Source organism: Bombus fervidus, chromosome 4, assembly GCF_041682495.2.
Source record: "Bombus fervidus isolate BK054 chromosome 4, iyBomFerv1, whole genome shotgun sequence".
NCBI lineage: Eukaryota > Metazoa > Arthropoda > Insecta > Hymenoptera > Apidae > Bombus > Bombus fervidus.
Window position 1 is genome coordinate 14,357,981 of NC_091520.1, and position 22,517 is coordinate 14,380,497.

At 36.1% G+C, this 22,517-nt stretch overlaps 2 protein-coding genes across 2 annotated transcripts; one reads left to right on the forward strand and one right to left on the reverse strand.

Moving 5' to 3' along the window:
• Window positions 1-2,102: 2,102 nt before the first annotated feature.
• LOC139986198 (uncharacterized) lies at window positions 2,103-8,721 on the reverse strand. Its single transcript, XM_072001336.2, has 9 exons — window positions 8,480-8,721; window positions 7,549-7,886; window positions 6,504-6,835; window positions 5,828-6,012; window positions 5,143-5,354; window positions 3,884-4,219; window positions 3,137-3,259; window positions 2,667-2,834; window positions 2,103-2,330 (listed from the first exon to the last, which is right to left on the reverse strand). Exons 1-9 carry the CDS (start codon window positions 8,704-8,706, stop codon window positions 2,155-2,157), a joined length of 2,097 nt encoding a protein of 698 aa, XP_071857437.1. The 5' UTR covers window positions 8,707-8,721; the 3' UTR covers window positions 2,103-2,154.
• A 1,754-nt stretch (window positions 8,722-10,475) lies between these two features.
• LOC139986195 (15-hydroxyprostaglandin dehydrogenase [NAD(+)]-like) lies at window positions 10,476-19,438 on the forward strand. The gene is made up of 7 exons (XM_072001331.2): window positions 10,476-10,654; window positions 15,422-15,542; window positions 16,391-16,514; window positions 16,887-16,993; window positions 17,101-17,274; window positions 17,880-18,034; window positions 19,239-19,438. The coding sequence occupies exons 2-7, from the start codon at window positions 15,450-15,452 to the stop codon at window positions 19,351-19,353; spliced, it is 768 nt and encodes a 255-aa protein (XP_071857432.1). The 5' UTR covers window positions 10,476-10,654; window positions 15,422-15,449; the 3' UTR covers window positions 19,354-19,438.
• Window positions 19,439-22,517: the final 3,079 nt, after the last annotated feature.

The window sequence follows — 22,517 nt, forward strand, 5'->3', positions numbered from 1 at the left end:
TTAGATAGAAGAAAAAAGAAAAGGAAGAGTAATGTTAAGCAAATTCTTGAAATTCCTTTTCGTAATTACAATGTGAATTCGATAGAATTCGATAATGTAAATCAATTAAAAAAGAATTATAAGTGCCATGTCGCGTTAATGAAACTTTGCTCCTTAATGGATTAAAAAATTCTCTTTGTCCCCTGTAGGGGCGTTGGTTCTTTACCTTTCGCTGTGGTCGTCGAGTCATCGATTTTTCATCTTTTTGTATTCGTCTTTAGCGACGTGATTTCGGCCAAACGCGAACGAAGAATCGGTTCTTTCGAAGCGAAAACGAATCGCGAACGTTCGTTAGAGCAGATTGAGAAAAGAGAGAAAAAATAAAGGAGAATGAAAGAAGTACGCGACTTGGATGGAAAACGGTATTTTCCAGCCGACCGATCGCGATTCTTCTTCTCTGGATATTGCACGATCGTTGGAATCGTTTCGATAGATCTCGTCGCTGTATTCGTTGGACGAGAACAATCGTAAACAGCAGCGTCGTAATCGAAACGATATGTTCGAGTGTCGCTGGAATGCGAAACGATCGTCGATCGAATGGTTCACTGCGGAAGGAGGGCAGGTGAATAAAAAACAATAGAGAAAAGAGAGGAGGATAGAAGGAGATAAAGGGAGGGGAACTAAATCGATGAAGAACGTTTGTAGTTGCGGTAACGCAATGTCAATGAACAAGTAACAACAATGTATACACTATACATAATATATGAATGCATATGAAAAGTGAATAAATCTACGTATACAAAAATGAGATAGATTAATAAAAAAAAAAAAAGATTCAGCGTCTTATTGTTATTTTTGCCGATTCTATAGTTTGATCCTTTTGTTCTATATCGGTCCATGTTGTTTTACAACGAATTTTGTCTTTATGTTCTTTGAATTTAAATTATCCTATGGATCTATACATCGAACATTGAATATTGTTTTATAAATTTTTTATTCGTTTAGCAATCTTGCTAGTCGAGTCGCGATGCGATCATCCCATGTCCAATAATGTTGAATCATATCCCTGATAGATTATGGTCGACGTAGCGAAAGCAATAACTTGGATATTTCGACACAACTTTAATTATATCTCATAAAACTGAAATACTTTGGAATTACGTTACGTACATATAACATGTCGATAATTCTAGATAATTCTCATATTATGCGTGTTAATCTATAAAAGACAGAAAATTAAAACAGTTTCGTAATTGGTATACTTTTATTCGATTAAAATAACAGATGAAGGCGTATCAGGATCTCGACCAAAAATAATGTGCTACGATAAGATACACATGCAGGGGCAGGGAAAACGTGCGCATAGAAAAATAACAATTTTGACTAATTATTCAAAAAAGAAAGGGAAGAAAAAGATTCTGGTAAACGTGTGAAACAACCAGCCATGCAGGTGTATCTTCGTGAGAATCGTATTCTGAACGAGAGAAAAGATATTTAAAGCCGTAATAAAATACATAAATTAGTCGCTATTACGCAAATCGATAAAATCCGTAGACCCTTGCGGATTGGAAACTCGATAAAAATTTCGCGAGGCGCAAGTGTCTTCTACAAAAAAAAAAAAAAAGAAAGAAAAAAAGATAGCGTAGCAGAAAAAATAATACCCCTTACAAAATAGCGATTTTCGATAAAAATTGGAAGACCTAATCGCAATTAAAACCTGCGTAAACGTTTTACGCGAAAATTTACTTTGTAAAACGAGCTATAAAAAGAGAGGATCAACTTGAAACATTCTAAATACCTACCATGTTCTTTGTTCTAAACGCCTGGTTCTGGCTACTAATTTTCTTTTTAATTATTTTACTTCTCTAAATTCATCTTCCGCAAAACTATTTTTTTTTTTTTTTTTGTTTCACAAATAAGTGAGAATCTTGTACCACCATGCATTTACATTCTTATTTCTTTATAATTTGATAAAATGTAAAAAATGTCATTTATTAATCTATTTTGTCATATACTGTGCATAATTTGTAATTTTTTGCACGATTTTGTCCTTATCGTTTGCAATAAGACGGTGCGACAAAAATCTCACGTATTCGTGTAACAATCATTCCCCAAACGAAGTATCTCTTTTTTTAAACTTTAGAAAATCTAATTTGTAGTATAGCGTTCTTTGAATTATCCTAGATAATTGCCGACACTTTCAGCCATCTCGTTCATAGGGCTGACATCCCTTTGAACGTGTTCATCGAAGTTTGCTGTTTCCTCCTCTTCGGTGGGGACGTCCGCGTTCGTTTCCACAGCACCCTCTCCACCCTGGATAGTTTTTTCTTGGTTTTCCGACGAGGCTTGACCTAGAAAAGGTAAATTTCTTACTATACTACTATTAATTTAATTAGTCCTGCAATGTACAACGTATATTAATTTTTCATTTCTTCGTTGTCCTATGTTAACAACATTTATCGTTTCATACCTTAACAAAAAGCTTAATAATTTTCTAATATTAATATTATGGATGATAAAACGACGACAGGCAGATTCAGAATCATCCTTTAAAAAAGTGTTTCTATCTTAAAAATTTTTTCAAGTTAATCTAACGAAGTTGATCAGCAGAAGTAAAAAGTTAAATAAGTAGAACGAGATAAAAGTTTGATTTATTCTAAGGTCAATTAAAGATAAAGATCGATAACCTTGACCAAGATCTCGCGCTTTGCCGTGATAGGAGTACTCGCGCGCATTGTCGAGGCCAGCGATAACGCAAGCACTCAAGGCACTTCGATTCAAATTCATCGGCGATGCGTCGTACCATTCGTTGCTGTCTCCGTCGTAACATTCCGCGTATGCAATCGTCGTGGAACCTTTCAGACAAAGGACAATATTCGTATAAATAGGTAGATCGTGTCGGAATTAAATTTTGACGAAAGTAATTCACGAATGCTTAAGACTGTCTAATAATAACGTTATAGGTTCCCTTAACGAGATTTGACAAGAAGAAGAAATAAATAAATAAAAGACTTTTATTATCTGTATGTTACGATTTTTATAATTTACAGATTAACAATTTTATATATTTTTGAGAATTCATAAACCAACACTTTTATATATAATACAATGATAATGTTATAAAAATTCGAAGAATTATGTATTTGATATAAATTACCGTTGAAACCACCGACGACGAATATCATGTCGTCCAGGATGACCGTGGCGAAATTACTGCGGGGGCTGAACATCTCTGGAACCGCGTGCCAATCCTCCGAATGATTCGGATTGTAACGCTCCCCTGCAAGATCAAGAGGGTCGATATTGTAACAGGAACATTAATTCCTATGCGGCGTCAGATTTCTGCGCAATGGGTTGCCACCAGACAGCAAATTTCTGCCGACTATTCTAAGAATTTAGGAGTTTATTATAAACAGAAATTCTTTGACAAACAGTTGCGAGAATAAAATTTCTCGTCTAACGAAGCTACGTAATTCCAAGTTTACGTAATAGGGAATCGAAAGAGGTTTAAACATTTCGTGACTTGAATTTTACGTGGCAGAAAATTTAGTGCGATTTAATTACATCAATTAAGGAGAATTCGTTCATTGAACGATCTCCTGTAACATCGAGTCGCATGTTTGCGCCTTTTACGCGTTTAAAAGAATTTCCATCGGAGGATGAAATCGTCTAAAACGCTTCGCGTCGCGTTCGATACTTCACGTTGTTACGATTTTACATTGTTAAAAGTATTGCAAATTGTACGATTACAATCCTGTAAAAATATCTTTTTCATCTGAAAGAAACAACTAAAATCAAAAAGATCAAGCAGCTGAAGTCAGTGAATAAACTAATCGAGCATAAACGAGTCATGTGAATTTGAGATAAGTTTAAGATTTCGTCGATTAAGAATTGATGAGATTACCAGAGCTAAGTCTAATGAAACCGTTGAAGCCACCCAAGGCATAAAGGCTGTCACGAAACGCGACCAAAGACACGCCGGATCGTGGATTAATCATCGGATGGATGTAACTCCATTGATTAGTCTCGACGTCGAACACTTCCGCGGAATTCAGAACTTCGCGACCACTGAAACCGCCTACGATGTAGATCTTGTTTTGTAAGGCCGCTGCGCTCGCGTCCGATCTCTGTCGATGCATCGGTGGTATCATTTCCCATTGGTTCCTTTGCGGTTCGTATCTTTCCCCTGAGCTCATTCTGGTGCGGCCATTGTAACCACCGAGAGCATATATCTTTCCACCTAATGGAGAATGAGTCATATCCTATAGGGTGATTTTAACATTGAAACATTCATCTTTTGGTAAATATTGGGGATCGTCAAAATCGATATTACTAAAAGGGTAGTTTGAAATTGACCAAAGAATCGTTAAGGAAGACCGAAAGCTTTCATTTAAATTAATTTCTGTTAAAAAAATACTAATTAGAAATTATAGTACGCGTATATGATATAATCGTCAAGATTGATATTATTAAAAGGATGGTTTGCAATTAACCAAAGAATCGTTAAGGAAGACCGAAAGCTTTTCATTTAAATTAATTTCTGTTACAAAAATAATAATTAGAAATTATAGTACTCGTATATGATATAATCGTCAAAATCGATATTACTAAAAGGGTAGTTTGAAATTGACCAAAATATCGTTAAGGAAGACCGAAAGCTTTCATTTGAATTAATTTCTGTTACAAAAATAATAATTAGAAATTATAGTACGCGTATATGATATAATCGTCAAAATCGATATTACTAAAAGGGTAGTTTGAAATTGACCAAAGTATCGTTAAGGAAGACCGAAAGCTTTCATTTAAATTAATTTCTGTTAGAAAAATACAAATTAGAAATTATAGTACGCGTATACGATATAATCGTCAAGATTGATATTATTAAAAGGGTGGTTTGCAATTGACCAAAGGATCGTTAAGGAAGACCGAAAACTTTTCATTCGAATTGATTTCTGTTACAAAAATACTAATTAGAAATTATAGTACGCGTATATGATATAATTAGTAATTAGATTATAGATTTTTTAATGAGGAAACTGATATTAAAATAGAGTCCGTGGAAACGCAACAAAACACGTAAGGAGAAGCTTTATGTTCGTGTATCGCACATCGTTGTACAAGGTTCATTGTCCTGAAAAAGTTACGGAAGGGAACGATACCGACCATGAGTGCAAACGCTGACATAACACCTCGCGTGATACATGCAGGCTCGTTCACGCCACTCCCTCGTTACTGGATCGAAGCATCTGACCGTGTTGAAGTGCTGATTACCATCGAACCCACCGATCATGTAGATCAAATTGTTCAATGTACACAGGCCGTGATAGGACCTCGGTGTGGCGTCCGTGCTCACTGATAGAAACCATCTGTCAGCTCTGGAGTTCACATTACACGTAGCCTGTGTGAGTCTCGAACCGATCACGATTTTTCGCGCCGCGAAATCGACAACGCGAGGATCGGTTAATTATAGTTGTCTATAAATATCAGAGTAATTGGAACAACCAATCCATATAATATTGAATTTAGAATATTTTGAAGTAATTATTTCCTTCGTCACTTTCCTATACGGTGAAAGGATTGATATTTTATTTTACTTTATTCCAAGAAAATTCCGTTTATCTAAATTCATGGGAAAACAAATAGTTCGTCGACAGAAATGTATGTTTAAAGACTTGTGGCTTATTAGTCTGCTGTTTTATTTATTAAATATCCAAATAAATAGAACCAGTCGATAGGAATCAACTAGAATTTTAATCAATGAAAATTCTCTTCCACTAAACCTTCGACTAAATGAAGTTCTACCGTAATGAAAAACCGTGTTTTATGGTCTGAGGAGAGTATCAAGTACCTCGTGTCGTAGGTTTCTACGAAATTTGTCGGGGAACCGGCGCTCCATCCGCCGATCGCGAACAAGATTTCATAGGGAATACGGGGCTTGGCCAGGGGATTCTTTAAATCGATTTCGCCACTACCTAGTTTCGCTTCTTGTTCTTTCAGGTACTGATTAGCGGGAGCTAACGCTTGTTGACAGCACTTAAAAGGACGAGAATGTATTTTAGAATTCATGTTCCCGATGGTCGTAATTAATTTGGTTCTTCTTCATTTGTATCGTTTATTTCCTTTATCTTTGTTCCTTTCGTATATTTTCCAATTCTACGTGTGAAGTTTTGCAACATCGAAATAGGTTCTTTTTGTATAAAAATAATTTTTTACCACAGGATACAATGAAAACTCAATTCGCAGTAAAGGTGTTAGAAAGAATAAAAACATAAATCTGTGTTACGTATTATACGTATGTATATTACAAGATTATATTCAATGGATTTATTTGCGTGAAACTCGTTAAGGAAATAAAAGAAAAGAAGAGAAGAGAAGTGATTACTGGAGCGAAAAGTAAGAAACGATAATTATAGAAATAACTACCAGAAAAAATAATAAATTCATTGATTCGGTAAAAAAAAAAAAAGAGGTTCCTGTTTCTCTCGAGGTTTAAACGATCGATCGATCGTACAAAGAACACTCACTTCGTCCTCCTCGATGATCTTCCATGTGAGAACATTGTTCGTAAAGAAGTTGTAGCTCATCAAACCGTAGCGCATACATTTCAAGAGCCTAGGCAAATAGGGCCTCCTTTCATCGACGTTATGCTCGATCCAGGTTTTAACGGCCTCGAAAACTATTTCTTCGTTTTTAACGTTCAATTCGTCGTCGCGTAGAATCGCCTCGAGTTCTTTGCTCGTCAGCTCTTTGAATTCCGGGCTCTCCTGCAGTATCCGCTTAAAGTGATGGCGAATATATTTCCGGCCCTTCTCTTCCAGGTCACGGCAGAAATAGTGGCGAGCGAATTTGAAGATGCCTACCGGTGAAAATTTCAGTAAATTACCGTGAAACCAGGGAAACGCGTCCCTATTAAAATATTCAATGCGGTAGTTTTCGATGGTAGAAGATGTAAGCACGAAAAATGGTATTAACGATGATTCAACTAGCAAATCGTTAAATTTTTAATGTCCATACGATATCTATTTAATAAAATAGAAGGAACAATATTTGACCAAATATTTAAATATTAAATTGAAAATACATGTACGATGGTTAATAGAATAAGATAGAAAAATCTTGTTACATATAACTGCAAATATTTTCAAGAATTATTCATTTTAAAGCCACAAATTTGTATTGAATATAATATGTGAAATGTGAATTTTCAAACCTTCGTAGGTACATAGAAACATTTAATGTTTGGCAGCATATAGAATATTTTTATTAGACTTCAACTGTTTACATTTAAACGTTTGTACAACATAGATGGAACACGTAATGAGTAATTTTCTAGTTTATACGTCGTCAATTTTTATATAGTATTATATGGTATTTCCCAATAGAAAACAAAAAACATTTTGGTAAATTTGAGAAAGTTTTAAGAGCAAGAAACTTTAATCAAAGAATATCTGCGTATGTTTCTACGTGTTAAAATTCGTAAAGAATTCTAGAGAAATCAGTATCTTATTTATCGTTTCCTATATTTTTCCTCGATTAAAATATCTCGCCGATAGATTTTCACCTACTAACCCAGGCAATTTTCTGGTCGAAGTTCTTGTAAGAGAAACTGACAGCAGATTTGAACAACGCCGAGGACCTCGAACTGGTCAGCCAGTGGCAAAAGCTGCTCGACATTGTCAGCATTTACGTTGCACGTACCGGTGTAAGCGTAATCGAGGATCAGACTAAATATTTTTCCAGGAACCGAATCGATCACGACTTCCGTCGTCTCTGTTTTCCCGCCTTTCAGGCTGTTAGTGAAAAGCGCTTTGAAGTATGGACTGACTGCGGATAAAATGGCGCGGTGCACTGGGAAAATGTGGCCCGTGGTACATCGTATTGCACCGTCGCATAATTGCTGGTTCGCTCTGAAATATCGATGCGTCTTAATGCAAAAATGAACGAATCAAACACGAAAAGGAGTTGTAATCGAAACAATAATATCTTCGTAATCGCTAAAAATCAATGAAAATATATATATATATAGTTGTGACAAGCGTTGACTTTTATTAAGATAGAACTGTGATTATACGAGTACTAGGATATGCGATGTTATCTAACACAAATTGTATACTTTCCGTTGCTTTTGTTTCCTAGTTATTTTACTGTCTGTTATCTCATTCGCATCGTATAGATAAAAATAGACGTTTTATAACGTAAACGAAGTAGAACACGTTAGAGATTTCCAACAATTAATTATAACGATCAACGAACATTACATCAAAGTAGAATATGAAACAAAGCTCGATAATTCCACCATTAAATGGCAAAATCAAGCAAAACACCCAACGATCCAGCTTCTAAAATCCCATCCTCGATCTTGCACGATTTACGAATCGATTCTGCTCGCACACTCGTTCAACTATACTCTGCATCTATCTAATCGAAACGTCCCATGACAGAGCACGCGAAAAGAATGGAGGGCACGCGCTAAGAGAGGGAAGGATCAAAGTTAACAAACCTAAGCTCGGACCAGACCACGGGGAATTCAACGAGAGCGTAATTGGATGGCAGGCACATGCATTTCCTTATTTTAGCCGGCTGCTTTCTGACGCACTGCTTCAGCTTGGTAGCGGAAACGGCGGCCCGCGACATTCGGCTGCGTGACAGCTTCCTAAGCTTGATCCTTCCGCGGCCGTCCATCGCCTCGCGGACGAGCCACGCGATCCCCGCGTCGCTGGCCACCATGTGCCCCGACCTTTCCACCGCGTTCCGCGATACCTTCCTCTTCTTCGTCCTCTGCTCTGTATTCGTTATGGTTAGCGATGCGAGCCCCGGCACACCGGAGAGTCGCGGCCATGACAGAGGAACGCCGTCACTTTCAATTGCATGATACTGGCGATCGAGATCGTGATCCGAAGTCGATTCTTGCCCAGGTTCAGCGTAGATCGTGGATTTGCATATAATTTCATATCTGGTGATCGCGCGCAAAAGAAGACGTTCGCTGCAATTTTCTTCAATTCCCGATATTTTCTAGAGGGGAGAGTCTTTGAGCAACGTAGACTTTGCTCGAGTCGTGGGACGATCGTGGTTGAGAAATTACGACGAAAAGTCGTAAATGTTATTTGTCAGATTACGCGTACTACAATATACGTAGTTGAAAATGAAATTGCATAGGCACGTGCGTAAGATTGCGATGCTAACAGTGGTAAGGTATGGTTAGATCAGGTTAGATTCTATGATCGTACATTCCGAAAGATTTAACCTAACCTAACTTTTCAACCACGATCTCCCCAGGCCTCGGACAGAGTGCGTGTTACTCAGGATTTTGCAGGTCAAGGTCATTGCAGTTGAGGTTCCCTCTCGTGCATAGTTTTATGGACAAAGCTAAAACGATAGAATTTATGTAGAGAAATATTATTTTATATTATCGCATATTTATTATTTACACTGTGCACGTTTTTACGCTTACAAATTTTCCATAAGTGCATAAATATCCGCAGCGTAGTGACGAAGGTTGAAGAACATTTTCGCTCGTATATTTCGAAAGTGTTACAATTGAAAATAATTCAATTTTACGTTAAAGGAATATGAAAACCGTGAAAGGAGGATTACGAGGGACAATGAATTTTTCCTCGCAGACGGACCCACGCGAGAGCAGTAAATACAACTGCGAACGATTAATCAACCCCTTGCCGTCGCACACGATGGACGAAACGAGATACAACGCACGGCTTGATTCTTCCTACTTCAAAACGTTGTATACCGGTTGGCTGTTAGATTCAGCGAAAACTGTTATCGTATTACGCTGTCCAAACTTAAAGTAGAACATGTGTCCGTTGTCCCGTTGAAAAATTCGAACGATGTGGCCAAGGAAACATCGAATCCCTCCGACGACACTAAGTAAACCCGCAACGTACCAAATTGTTCCTTCCACCGAGCCTAAACGTCGATCTCTTAAAGTGCGAAAATTCCGAAAACTCCGTCCTTCTGCCCAAAAACGTAAAAACGCTGGCGCGTCGCACACCTACTGTTTTAATCGACACACAAAAATAAAATCGCATGCAAAACCGCAGGCTAACGAACTGAAGCAGCGTCCGAAAGATAGTGTCACGCCGTACGTAATCTCGATGAGGTCTGACGGCAGGGCGGGGTCGTTGCCGATGGAGAAGCGTATCGGGCCAGAGCGGAGCGGTATCGTGGCCTCGAAACAAAAAGCCACGGTCGAAGGTTAAGGGCTTGCGAGGGCGAGGGCGCGCTCGCCGTTACCCGCGAAACCATCTCACGCTCACAGCTATCTATCCACATGTACATAGCGAAAGTTAGACAGAGGAAAGCGCACATGCGTGCGTAGATGCGTCGCGGTCGTCGTGGCGCGGTGGCTCACGTAAAAGTCACGTGGCACGCGACCGCCGCCAATCAATATCGAGGCACTATGGGGTGTGTGCGTTCACGGGGAGGCAGTGAAAAGCGACGGAGCAGAGGCAGCCAGTGCGTCCGCGGCCGTCAACCACACCTTGTCGGGGAAAGCAACTCGCGAGAGACACGCGCGCATCCACGCACACGTATATACACATACACACACATCTCGCAAAGCACCCCGTCGCCGTCGTTCGACCGGTCGTTTCGCTTTCGACGCGGTCTGCCTGTTGCGGGACGGCTGATTCGTCGAAGGAAGGATCATCACAAGTGCAAGGTACCTGGGTGGATAGTGCGGGGGAGTTTTTTTTTTTTTTACGCTTCTCGTTACGGAGGGAAAATAAAAAGGGAGGGATACAAGTTTCAAAAGGGGTGGATTTGGAAGGAAGGATGCTCGTCACACGGTTCTTGGTGAATCTGTTTCGCTTTGAATTCTGCCTGCTGGATTTGAGGTTTTGATTTCGGGGGTAAAATCGTGGTGGTTTTTCCGTTTTCGATTTTAAAATTTTACCAGATTGCTTGTTGATCACGGTTTTCAGGGTAGAATCGCGATGGTATTCGAAGAAACCACTTTAAAGGTGCTTGGTCCTGATTCTTGATGAATTTGTTTCGCTTTCGAATTCGATGGATTTGGGATTTTGAGATTTCGAAGGTAGAATTGTAGCGGTTTCATTTGGCATTTTATGAAAATAGAAAGGAATGAAGACTCTACGGGATTTTAGCGAGCTACGAAAAGTTTACAACGTGAAAGATGTAAAATTTTACGAACGACGATTACGTATGAAAAGTTTTGAAGTATTTAAAAACCTGGAATTCCCAGAAGAATCGTGCGTTACAAGTACGAAATTATAAGCGTGTGTAAAAATTGAAGAGGATAGATAAGTAGGGACTGCGAAGATAAATCCGCTTAGTGCTGGAAGGCGAGTAAAAATTTGAGAGAAATGTCTTCTCAGTGAAAGTTTTAAAAGTTATCCCGCGACGTGTTTACTGATAACGAGTTACATGAACATTATTTCGAAGATGCATCACGTTGGTTGATTTTATTTTCTCTGGCTAGCGTGAAAGTTGTTCCCAAATTATAATAAATTTACAATTTTAATTTGAAATGCTAAAACGAACTCGTTAGCTGAAAATTAAAACATTATCTATGTTCTGTACATACAAATCTTTTTTCTTCCCCTTTATCTTATCTTCGATGTCTAACATTGTTAGATTAATCTTTCTAGTATGTCGTTCATTAAAACGATAAATCACCGTTACGCTATAAAATATTTCTTATTACATATCGCGAAAATTAACTTAAAACTTAAAACAGGTTTTTCTCAAATTATCCAACTTCGTTTGATTCTCCTACGAAAAACGAATACCAAGTGGAATTAGATATAACTGGTACTATTAAATAAAGAAGTATACGATATATCATAATTTTGTTACGTTTTGACGGGTGATTTTCTTCAATTTTTATTTCTATTCTAAGCCTAACAAATTTCTCAAACAATCTATAGAGCACCGAAAAAGCATCGGAGAAGGTTTTAACTTTTCTCGCATCGACCGTTCTGACCAAAAGTCCCATAAAACCGAACTCCATCGACGTCTCTTATTTCATCTCTCCAACAGAGAAGTTTCAGTGTCACAGTATCCTTAAAAAATAGAAGAATATTCGAGGCTACTGTCTCGGGACCACTCGATGCCCGTGAACTGGATTCTTTGCCATTCCTTCTCGCGCAGACGGGAAATTTTGTCCCCAGAGGACCGCTTGTCTTTTCCGAGAAAGGAACACGGGCTAAGAACGTAAAAAGAGTAAGATAATATTTCAACACTGATCGCTTTATCAAAAACAATCGTACAAATATATAACATCTGAATACAGAAAAGAGAGCCTTGAACAAAAAAACTGTACGCTACGTTTTCAATTTATCTTCACACGTAAAATAATCTCCCGTCTATTCTTGTCTGATCGAAATTAGACAAATTCACGTATGCCTGATAAATTTCCAAATTGAATTTCCTCGGGAACGAAGCTTCCCATACAGTTTCGGTATTCTTGTCTTTCGTCTTATTATTTCGCGTCATAGAATACCTCTGACCTCAACGGTATCGCGAATTTCCAGAACCATTTCGATGTATCTGCAACGATTTGGAATCGTGCAAGTACTTACGGACAATAATGTACATGCACTATGGATGAAAAGACGGTGGGAACACGGAGGGTTAATGGTGGTCGAGTGTTTTCGAGGAGGCAGCATAGGTGAAAGTGGAGAAGAGGTGCGTGGTAAACTCCGACGGGCGGCGGTTCTCCAGCCGGATATCGAGCGATCGAGCTCGTCGTGAATTTTTTAGATCGGCCCTTTTTGATGCTCTCTGGCCGGAACGTGTTCGTAGGTTTATCTACGGCTGCCAGACACACACGAGCTGCCTCGTACCTCGTGTCACGTCGTCTGCAATATTAAACGAAGCTGCGTGATGCTGTTTCGCTGTCGCGAGAGGCTTGAATCAGACAGTATGGGGGCGCGTTTGAAATCCTCTACTTCGCCCGCGTGAAATTCCTCTTGCTGCACGTTCTCTCTCTCTCTCTCTCTCTCTCTCTTTCTCTCTTGTTCTGTTTTCACAACTCGCTGGCTGGTATCTTCTGCTTTGCGTGTTTATTTTGTGTTACACGTTTCCTTGCCCCCTTTGTTCTTTCTTTTATTTGGCGCGTGGTAGAAAGTCAGGTGGAGGTTTCGAGAGAACGCGGTGAATTTTTTATTTCACGATCCCGGATCGCGGTTTGCGAGAGAAAGTTCCGTCGACTTTGATATTGCATGTAGGTATCCGATAGTTTATTCTTCCACGAGATCGTTGGTATTGGTTTTCTTCTTTTTGAAATTTCTGTTTGTTAGTTTTATCGCAATTGATTTTATGAATTCCGTTTGATACGAAATGAAAAGTTTTGGAAAATTTGTAGTTTGGTTTATATCGAATATGTGATTGATATTTTCTCAACATTGAAACAGACTGATTTTCCATACAGGGAAATATATAAAATATCTTAAGCGATACACCTGCTTATGGTAATATATTACGGTTGAGACAGATTTTTCATTCGGTTCTTTAATTATTAATTTCTTTATTCGTGTTTATAAATAATTGCATGGAAATTTTAAGTCTCTTTCTATTTAGTTATTTATAAACGCAAATCCCTTTTTTATAATCGTTTTTGCATTTCTGCAATTTTGTAAAATTACAGAAGGTGATAGAGAACGAGCTGCATCGTTTTTGTGTGTTTTTACAGTGTCTAAAAGACGAATTTTCGTGTTTCGTGACCATAACAGGACTTTGCCTGGCTAAAACTATAGTTAACAGAATGTATTTCCATTATGTAAATTACTGAAAGAAGATAAAATCTATGATTCACGAGGAACAGTGGAATAATCACGTTTCAAGTATGCTAAATTTCAAGTAGTTAAAAGAATCGTTAAAACTACCACAAATTTACAGAATTTACCATATATTTACCATATATTTCACAGTGAAATCTCCAATTCGAAGCTTCGTGACTTTTATATTCACTAATTTCTCAAATCTGTCACAAATTATACTTCCATCGTTACAAATACGTTTCAAAGATTTTATATCACTTTCCTATTAAAATATGCCTGCGAGACTCGAAATTGCCACATAAGTAAAAGTTTCAAGAGTCTAAGATACAAAGTCGTATTTTTCAATTCCCTAAAATATCATTCGTTAAGTTTCCTAATCGAAAATATTAGCAACTTGAAAACGATTTAAAATTATCAAATCCTTTTGCTATTAAAATATAAAGCCGTAAAAATTAGAAGTCTATTGGTATTTTCCATGAAACAGCATCTTCCCTTTATCGTTATGAAAAATACGTTATACATTTCCGAATCGCGGGAAAGTATCGCAACAAAGTGACGACTCAATTAACAATAAAACTAAAAAAAAAAAATGATACTTTGACGACCGAACTATCCGAATACAAATTTTCAAAATCTTCACGTACGCTACTACGATTGTTAGCCCATATAAGAAAAACTCAGATTTCAAGTTTCTCCATTAAGAATAGTAAATGATGTATGTATTCATTTTTCGAAATACTTAAAATTGCTTAGAAAACTGAAATTACACGACTGTTCATTTTGAACGATGTAGTTTCTCATGCATTTCTCAGTTCATAGTTGATAGACATAGCATGGCGGGAGTCTGGCAGTCGGAGCGTGTGGTAAACGACTCGTTCGAAGCGGATTCAGTGAGTCAGGCGCCTTTATTTCCGAACGAGCATCCCCATCGTCGGGAAGTCGAGTACGAAATGGTTATAACGAGACGGTAAAATTCGATTTTACCCGTGTGGCCGATCACACGTCGCGGCAGACCAGAAGTCGTTTGCACGTGCTTTTCAAAACGGATTCAAGATGAAACCGACGCGTCGGATTGACTTCAGCCCTTTCAAATTGATTCCTTTGAAACTGATTTGCAAAATATTAAATTCTTCAAAAAGTTAGAAGCCTTCTTCGATAGTCGATGCACGGTAATACGTAAAAGTATTTAAACGATTTGTACAGTTTATGAAAATCCTTTACGTAAAGTTCATTGGCACTGTAACAAGATTATTGCTGTTACAATTTTATTTATAATTACGTCGATGCATACGATTTTAGTATTTCATAAAAATTTTATAAATTCCAAAGAGATAATAGGTACGTATAAAAAATGTGTAAAAAGTTCTGAGAAAAGCACATTGTCTGAAAATTTGTCGTATTTACCTTACATTTCGCTGTGAATGTTTCGAACAACATGCTACGTGTTAGAAGTCTGATCTCTATCGATTGAAAAGAATTACTATCGAACCATGTAAATGTTTCTGTTTAGGTGTATTCAAACTTCTCTCGATAAAATACATTTTGTGAAATAAAGCGGCATAAATTTTTTTACACGATAATATCGTTAAACAACTATTGTAAATATTTCTCAAATAATTTCTGAATGAACGAAACGTTTATTTTTATTCAAGAACGATATAGGTATCGTGTTTTTTCATTTACAGACGGATAATTGACAAGGGCCTGTAGAAGATGGACGTAAAAGGGCGAGTTGCCCTGGTGACGGGCGCCGCTTCCGGTATCGGTAAATCTTGCGCCGTAGAATTATTAAACGAAGGCGCGATGGTGAGTAAAAAAAAAAAAAAAAAAAAAAGAGAAAAAAGAAAATATTCAATGTAAAACTAACGCGAGAGAAATATTTCCATAGCTTCCGTTTAATTTAAAAAATTATCCCGTCTGATATCTACGAAACAGTTTCTTGCAAGCTTTTATTAAATTTCGCAAAAACCGAAAGTATGTAATTTTGTCTATCTATTTAAACAAATTTTAAATTCCTTCCATAAACGAAAGGAAAAATTTAAATAATTTCTCTTTCGATTTTACTTATCTCAGCTACCTTAAAATATATCACTTTTCTGAAAAAAAAATATAGATAAAAAATATAAAATACACTTTGTAATCCCAAAATGAAAAATTCTTAAACAACAAAAGAGAAAGAAAAGGAGAAATCAAATGATGCGAAATGAAAGTATCGAGAAAGAAGCTTCGTATTTTCAATCATGATAGCGTGAAGTAGCAATGAAATTTTTACAGCGCTGTTTTCATTAAGGGAAATAGCGATATGGGTTTACCCCATAGCACGTAGTATCTATAAAAAAGCCGCATTAATAGAGGACTTAGGAGAACCAACAGAGTTTATAGTTATATTTCGCTAAACCTCCTTAAGGATGTAACCTTGACTTAGTATGTATACCGTTCCATGAATGTTTCGACGCCTTATGCTAAAAATTATCTCGCGTATATTTAGATCGCTCTCCAGTGAAGTTTTATCTTGGTTTCTAACCGACTTCTACGGAATAGTAATACGTCGTGTTACTGGCAATAATGTCTCGTTTTACCACGCATTACGTGTAAAACATTATTATATAAAATTCTATTCTATTCTAATAGATATTATATTCTTCTATATATAGGTGTCTATATGCGATATAAACTCAGAAGAGGGTGAAAAATTAGCGGAAACTTTGTCTACAGAACATGGGAAAGACCGTGTGATCTTCTGTCAATGCGACGTCACAGACTATTCGCAATTCGAGGGTAAAAGGCTCTGAATTAATATTTTCCTATTACAATATTAATATAAATTTTCAGAGTATAATGCGAAAGATCTATTTGATTTATCGATCATTAAAGTAGAAATTATACGTTTATTTTCTACCTGTCAACACTCGTGTAACTTATTTATAGAGGTATAATCATTCTCTAATGATCCAAGATCCATACTGAATAAAATTAAGATTTGACATTAATATCCAATATTTATAATGCAAAGCACAACTTTTAAAATTTAATTTTCGTATACACGTGTGTATTTAATTTATTATACTTGATTAAATTCAATTTGTAAAATTCAATCGCAATTAAATTTACATAGTTATTTCAGAGTGACGTATTGATTTTAATTCGCAGAATCGTTTCAAACAACGTTCGCGACGTTCGGCCACATCGATATCGTTGTTAATAACGCTGGAATAATGAACGATCGATTTTGGGAACTGGAAGTGGACATCAACGTTGTGAGTATTTAATATTCAACACCTTTCTAAACTTTCTCGCCGCTCTTTTCTTTTCCTCCTGATTTTTCTGTTTTATCTGCACGAGGTCTTTGTTGAAATTATTGCAGAATGGCGTGATCCGCGGAACTTTGCTCGCTCAGCGATTTATGGGGACGGACAGGGGTGGCCAGGGCGGAATAGTGGTTAATATTGGAAGCAACGTCAGCATCAACCCTTATGCTAGTGTTCCAATTTACTCTGCCACCAAGGCGGCAATCGTCAACTTCACCAGAGCGTTCGGGGTAAATCAACTTTGACGATGATTAATAATAAAATTGCATTCGTAGTTTACGCGTTAAATGAATTATGAGCTAAAACGATGAACGTAGAAAATTATTATGGAAAAATACGAGAGATAAATAATCTTCTAGTAACATGTAGTTTCCGTTTATAGATACGTACTTATCTACATATGCACGCGCGCTACGCGAGATTCCCTCGAGAGATGTTACGTTTGTTTAATTTAGGACACTTCTCTACGTGAATGTCATAAATTACATTGTATCCAATTTATCAAATTATACATATACATGTATTTATCTTGCAATTCTCCACTTCCTTTTTTTACACGAACATCATGATTCACTTTTATGTAAATCTATAAAGTTTTATATCACAGGGATAAAGATCGATCGATGTATTTATGTTCCTATTTTACGATACCTTTCGATCGATTCAAACCCTTTTTTTTTTTTTGCAGAAAGTTTCAAGCTAAATCTCCAAGATACTTGTTCAAAAATATCCACATATATAGACTTTCCGTATAAAAATCATCGTTTATCTTTGATCTAACTTATAAGATTGGAAATCGTGGGAATTAGTTTGATATTGTTGTTGTTTGCCATAGCACCAATACCACGTGGACTTAACCGGCGTGAAGGTGATGGCATTATGCCCAAGCGCGACAGATAGCAAATTATTAGGAGATGTCAGTAAACAATTGCTCTGGGCTCGATACGTAGACGCTTGGCTTCGTGACGTCGCCAGTTCAGTTCCTCAAAGGTAATAATACTTCCGATCATGATAATAAAATATTTTGTAATTCACACTCTTTATCAAATAGAATGAGAACGTTAGGATAATATTAGTATTAAGACATTGCACAATCTCCTTATAGCTTCTTACACCATCATCTAGCTTTTAACCATCAAGTTATTTTGTTTAAAATCTCTAATCAAACGTTGGATTAAATTCATTAAATAGCAAACAATTTTTAATTTGATTTTATCGTGTATTTATTCTGTGCTTAATATTCTGTATTACGATATATCCACGTATGTTTTATAAATACATATACGATCGATGTTATACGCAAGCTCTTATTATTTAACTATAGTTGTCGTTAAATTATAATAACAAATTATTTCATTCCCTTTCTTATTAATTCGTTTATCCCTTTGAACAGCGTTCTATGCTATCGGGAACACCGGTAGTTGGCTCAAACGTAACATTTTTAAAATCTCGATTGTAAAAGCACCACAGAGTTCCTCTGTAACGCTGCTTTATCCCACAATTTCAAATGGAACGTTTCAACAATCTTCCAAATATAAAATATAAGAGTAACGATTAATTTTCAGATTTCGTTTTACTCTAACGTTTATAGGATAATGCTACGTCTTTGTTTTTTTTTTTTTTTTATATTTTTAACAGAAGTTATGTTTCCATTCTGCATTCTGTAAATTATTGGAACAATTAAAACATTTATGGATCGATGCAATTTTAATTTTAAGAATATTTAAATTTAATTTTAAGAATAAAAAGAAATATCGTTTTTATCGTTTAGAAAAAATAAAAGGTAGCCTTAGCTAGCCAGATTTAACGAACTAAGGAAATTGCTTCTAGGCGCAGATATTAAAATATTTATTAAAATGCTTATACATCTATTAGCGTACATACGCGAACTTAATTTTATACATGAAAACACAAGTTTACTCGTGACTAGTCAAAAGTAAATATGTTGAGATATTTACAGCTATTCAGTGAATAATTTCATATTCACCTTGAAACATCGTTAACGGACCGTAGATTTTTATCCAGTTTTATATCTTTATACAACAGAACTGAATAGGAACTATCTGTGTAGACATTTGTTGAACCTACGAATAATTATAGCGGATACTTTATTTTGAATATTTTACACGTGATTATAAAATTAAAATAATAAACAAAAATTATAAAATTCATTAAACGATCTAATATGTTGCAGATCAGAGCACGTAGCTAAAGCGCTGATCCAGATCCTAAACACAGGCAAAAGTGGAAGCGTCTGGCTGGTGGAGAAGGACCAGCCTGCTCACGAGATCACATTCCCGAAAATCTAAGATCCTAACTGTTAGGATTCGCGTGAATTTACTCGCTTGAATTCAAATAGCTGTGCCGTACCATAAAGAAATCTCTCGTCATCGCTACAAACACGCAAAAAAGAAAAGAAAAACGAAATTGCAATTCAATTTCAATTCAATTGCAATTCAAATTTTGCCGGAGATTCTAGTTAACGATCTATGAATCGATCATCGAGGAATCGTGAAATGCTATGCGGGATCAAGAACACGCATTTAGATGTAAGGATGCATCAGTTGTATTGCCAAAGATTACGGAAGGCAATTAGTACGATAAGAACGTTTCTTTGTACGTTGTTATACGTTCGTGTTAGATTTAGAAAGAATAAAGTTCGTTCTAATTATAATATGATAATTTAACGGGATTCTCTCGAGCGTCCGTTCCTATTTTCCTTCGAGAGTGTACTCGACGGGAATTCACAGGAAATTCTTCAATAATGTCACGTCACAATTTTAATCGAAGGAAGCAAATGATAATCTATAAATCAAGAAGTCACACACTGCTGTAAGTTTTTCATTAACGCGTTTATCGCCACGTTATTTATACACGTTACATAAAAATCGAGGACTTTGCATGTTATCCTGTATTCGTTTATTACAACAACCACGTGATTGAAAAATAACGATGTAAGCAGTTTAGGAAAAACAAGTTTATATATTTTATACGAATCGTTCTTTCTATAAGAGTACGTGGAAAGGGAGAATTCTCGCATTTGTGTCGTCGAGTTGCAACAAATGAGCGATATATGTTTAACATTTAGCATTTCTACGAGAATTCTAGTTCATTTCAGACGAATGACGTAACATCAATTGTTTGAGAAAATCGATTCGAAACACGCGATTATTAATTATTCGATCGTTTAACAATGAAAAATTTCGCCTCCTTTTATCATTTAATTAATAACTCTCAGATTTTTATAGCTTTTATGAATTGGGACAGTTCTACTTTAAATTGTGACATTATGATATAATTTAATTGAATAATCGTGTCACGTCTATCTTTAGCGAGTAGTTCGCTTTTTTGAAAATTAATGGCATCTAACAAGCTGATAGAAAATTCAACAAAAATTCTTAATCGCAATGAACATTTTAAACTACGTACCTTCTTAACTTCTTTAGGCATTAAAAGCGTGCTATTTTTAAAAATGTAAACAATCAGGTGATATAAAAATGAAACTAAAATTGTATATCTAACACGTCAAAACCAACATTTTTCACTTTATCTTCGAATGAACTCTCGCCTCGAACTGCCTTGGCGATCAACGCGTTAAGTTGAACGTCGTTTCGACAAAAAATTGAATACACGCTGTGAATCGAAAGTTGATCGAACGAACAACGTTTCCGATGGAAATTAAAAATCAGAATCACCACATTGGACCTTATATTGTTTAACAATTGCCATGTGTTCCCGATAAGACTCGATACTTTGTAAAATATATCCTCAACACATTTTTTACTTATACATATTTGTTATACTGCGCGACTCTGCACGACAGATTTCTAACCATTTTCATAAATAATTGTAAAATCAAAGAATTTTGCTTAGATAGTCATGTACAATGGTTCGCAGTAATATTTAAAGAGGTGTACGATGAATTTTATCACACCTTCCCTAAGCCCTTTGAAGAAACTTGTCTCCGATCTTTTAATAATAGATACACGATCCGATTGGATATTTTACTGGTGAAGGTTTCAGACTAAACTTTGTTCGATATTTTTTGAATAGTAAAATAAGTAAAATTTCATGTTATCGACGACTATCAACATTAATCAATTTTTCCCGGAGTGTAACACATTTCGTGTAAAGATACGTAACATAATCTGCGCCATTTCTAAAAAAAAAAAAAAAAAAAAATCGAACAAGGTTTTGATCTTTGGACTTGAAAAGTTTTCAATGTTCAAAATGTACAAGCGTTTTTTAAGTTAGGCTTATAGTAATGTAATAAGGCAAGAAAAAGCGATAAAACGACTCGAACTAAATAATAATAATAATAATAATAATAATAATAATAATAATAATGATTAACCGTTTAAAATTAAAATAAATGAATTTACCTCAAACACACTAAACTGTCCAATTTGTAACTTGGATGCAAGCAATCGTATAATGTACTAACAGTAAGAGCGAATATCAATAGAAATCAATGGTAGTTTTCAAGATCGAATAACATTTTAAATTTTCTACTACTCCGTTCTAATAGCTCGATCACAGTACATTACGCATCAAAGTGTCTGCAAACAAACGTGACTCGATATGTCCCAGTCCAGTACGTTAATACGATATTCATAAATGTATAATGAGAATGTTAAAAAGCTGAAGAAAATTCATTCCATCCATAAGTTAACAATTTTTTACATTTGTAAAGTAAAATCGATAATCGTGTAGGATCGAGTCCCTCGTTTGCGATTACTTTATGCAAATTTTCGACTGAAGCGATAGAGAGGATAGATTTATTATCACGAAAGAAACCGATTAAAACGATTTGTCCGAGAATAGAATGATAATCGTGCGTGTAATATTTTATGCAAATTTTTAAACGCAGGGACGACCAATGTAAAAGAAGAAACGAAGAAACTTAGGTTTAGATGCAGTAAAATCGAGGCCTAAACTCGACGTCTTCGACGCAGAATCATAATTATTATACATTCTAATCGTCCATTCTTCCATCGAACATCCTTAACATCTCTCTTGTCCCGATTACATTTTCTTCGGAACGATTATACTCTCTTGAAAATTGGGAATCTATCCCTAATCTTCTCTCTAATCAAATTAAGGATCTGTCCCCACCACCGTACTTAGCAATTAATATTATATTCATATTATTTTTTACTACGATGTTCTCCGTTGCGTGAAAAATTCTCGAAATTTTTGATAATAAAAAGCAATACAACAGCTGGTAAATTTTTGAAAGATTATAATCGTTATATAAATTATTATTACTACATGATTATTACGTATAATGTGAAAAGCAACGAGCAGATCCACGGGATCTAAAATCGAGGATCAGCCGCACCTTTGAATATAACATCGCACGGTCTTTATCGACACGACGTTTGATCGATAGCTAGTGGAAATTGTTATAATTTGCTGGAAATGTATGTTGCAAGCCTAGCCAATAAAATGCATAGCTTTTTTTTACAGAAAG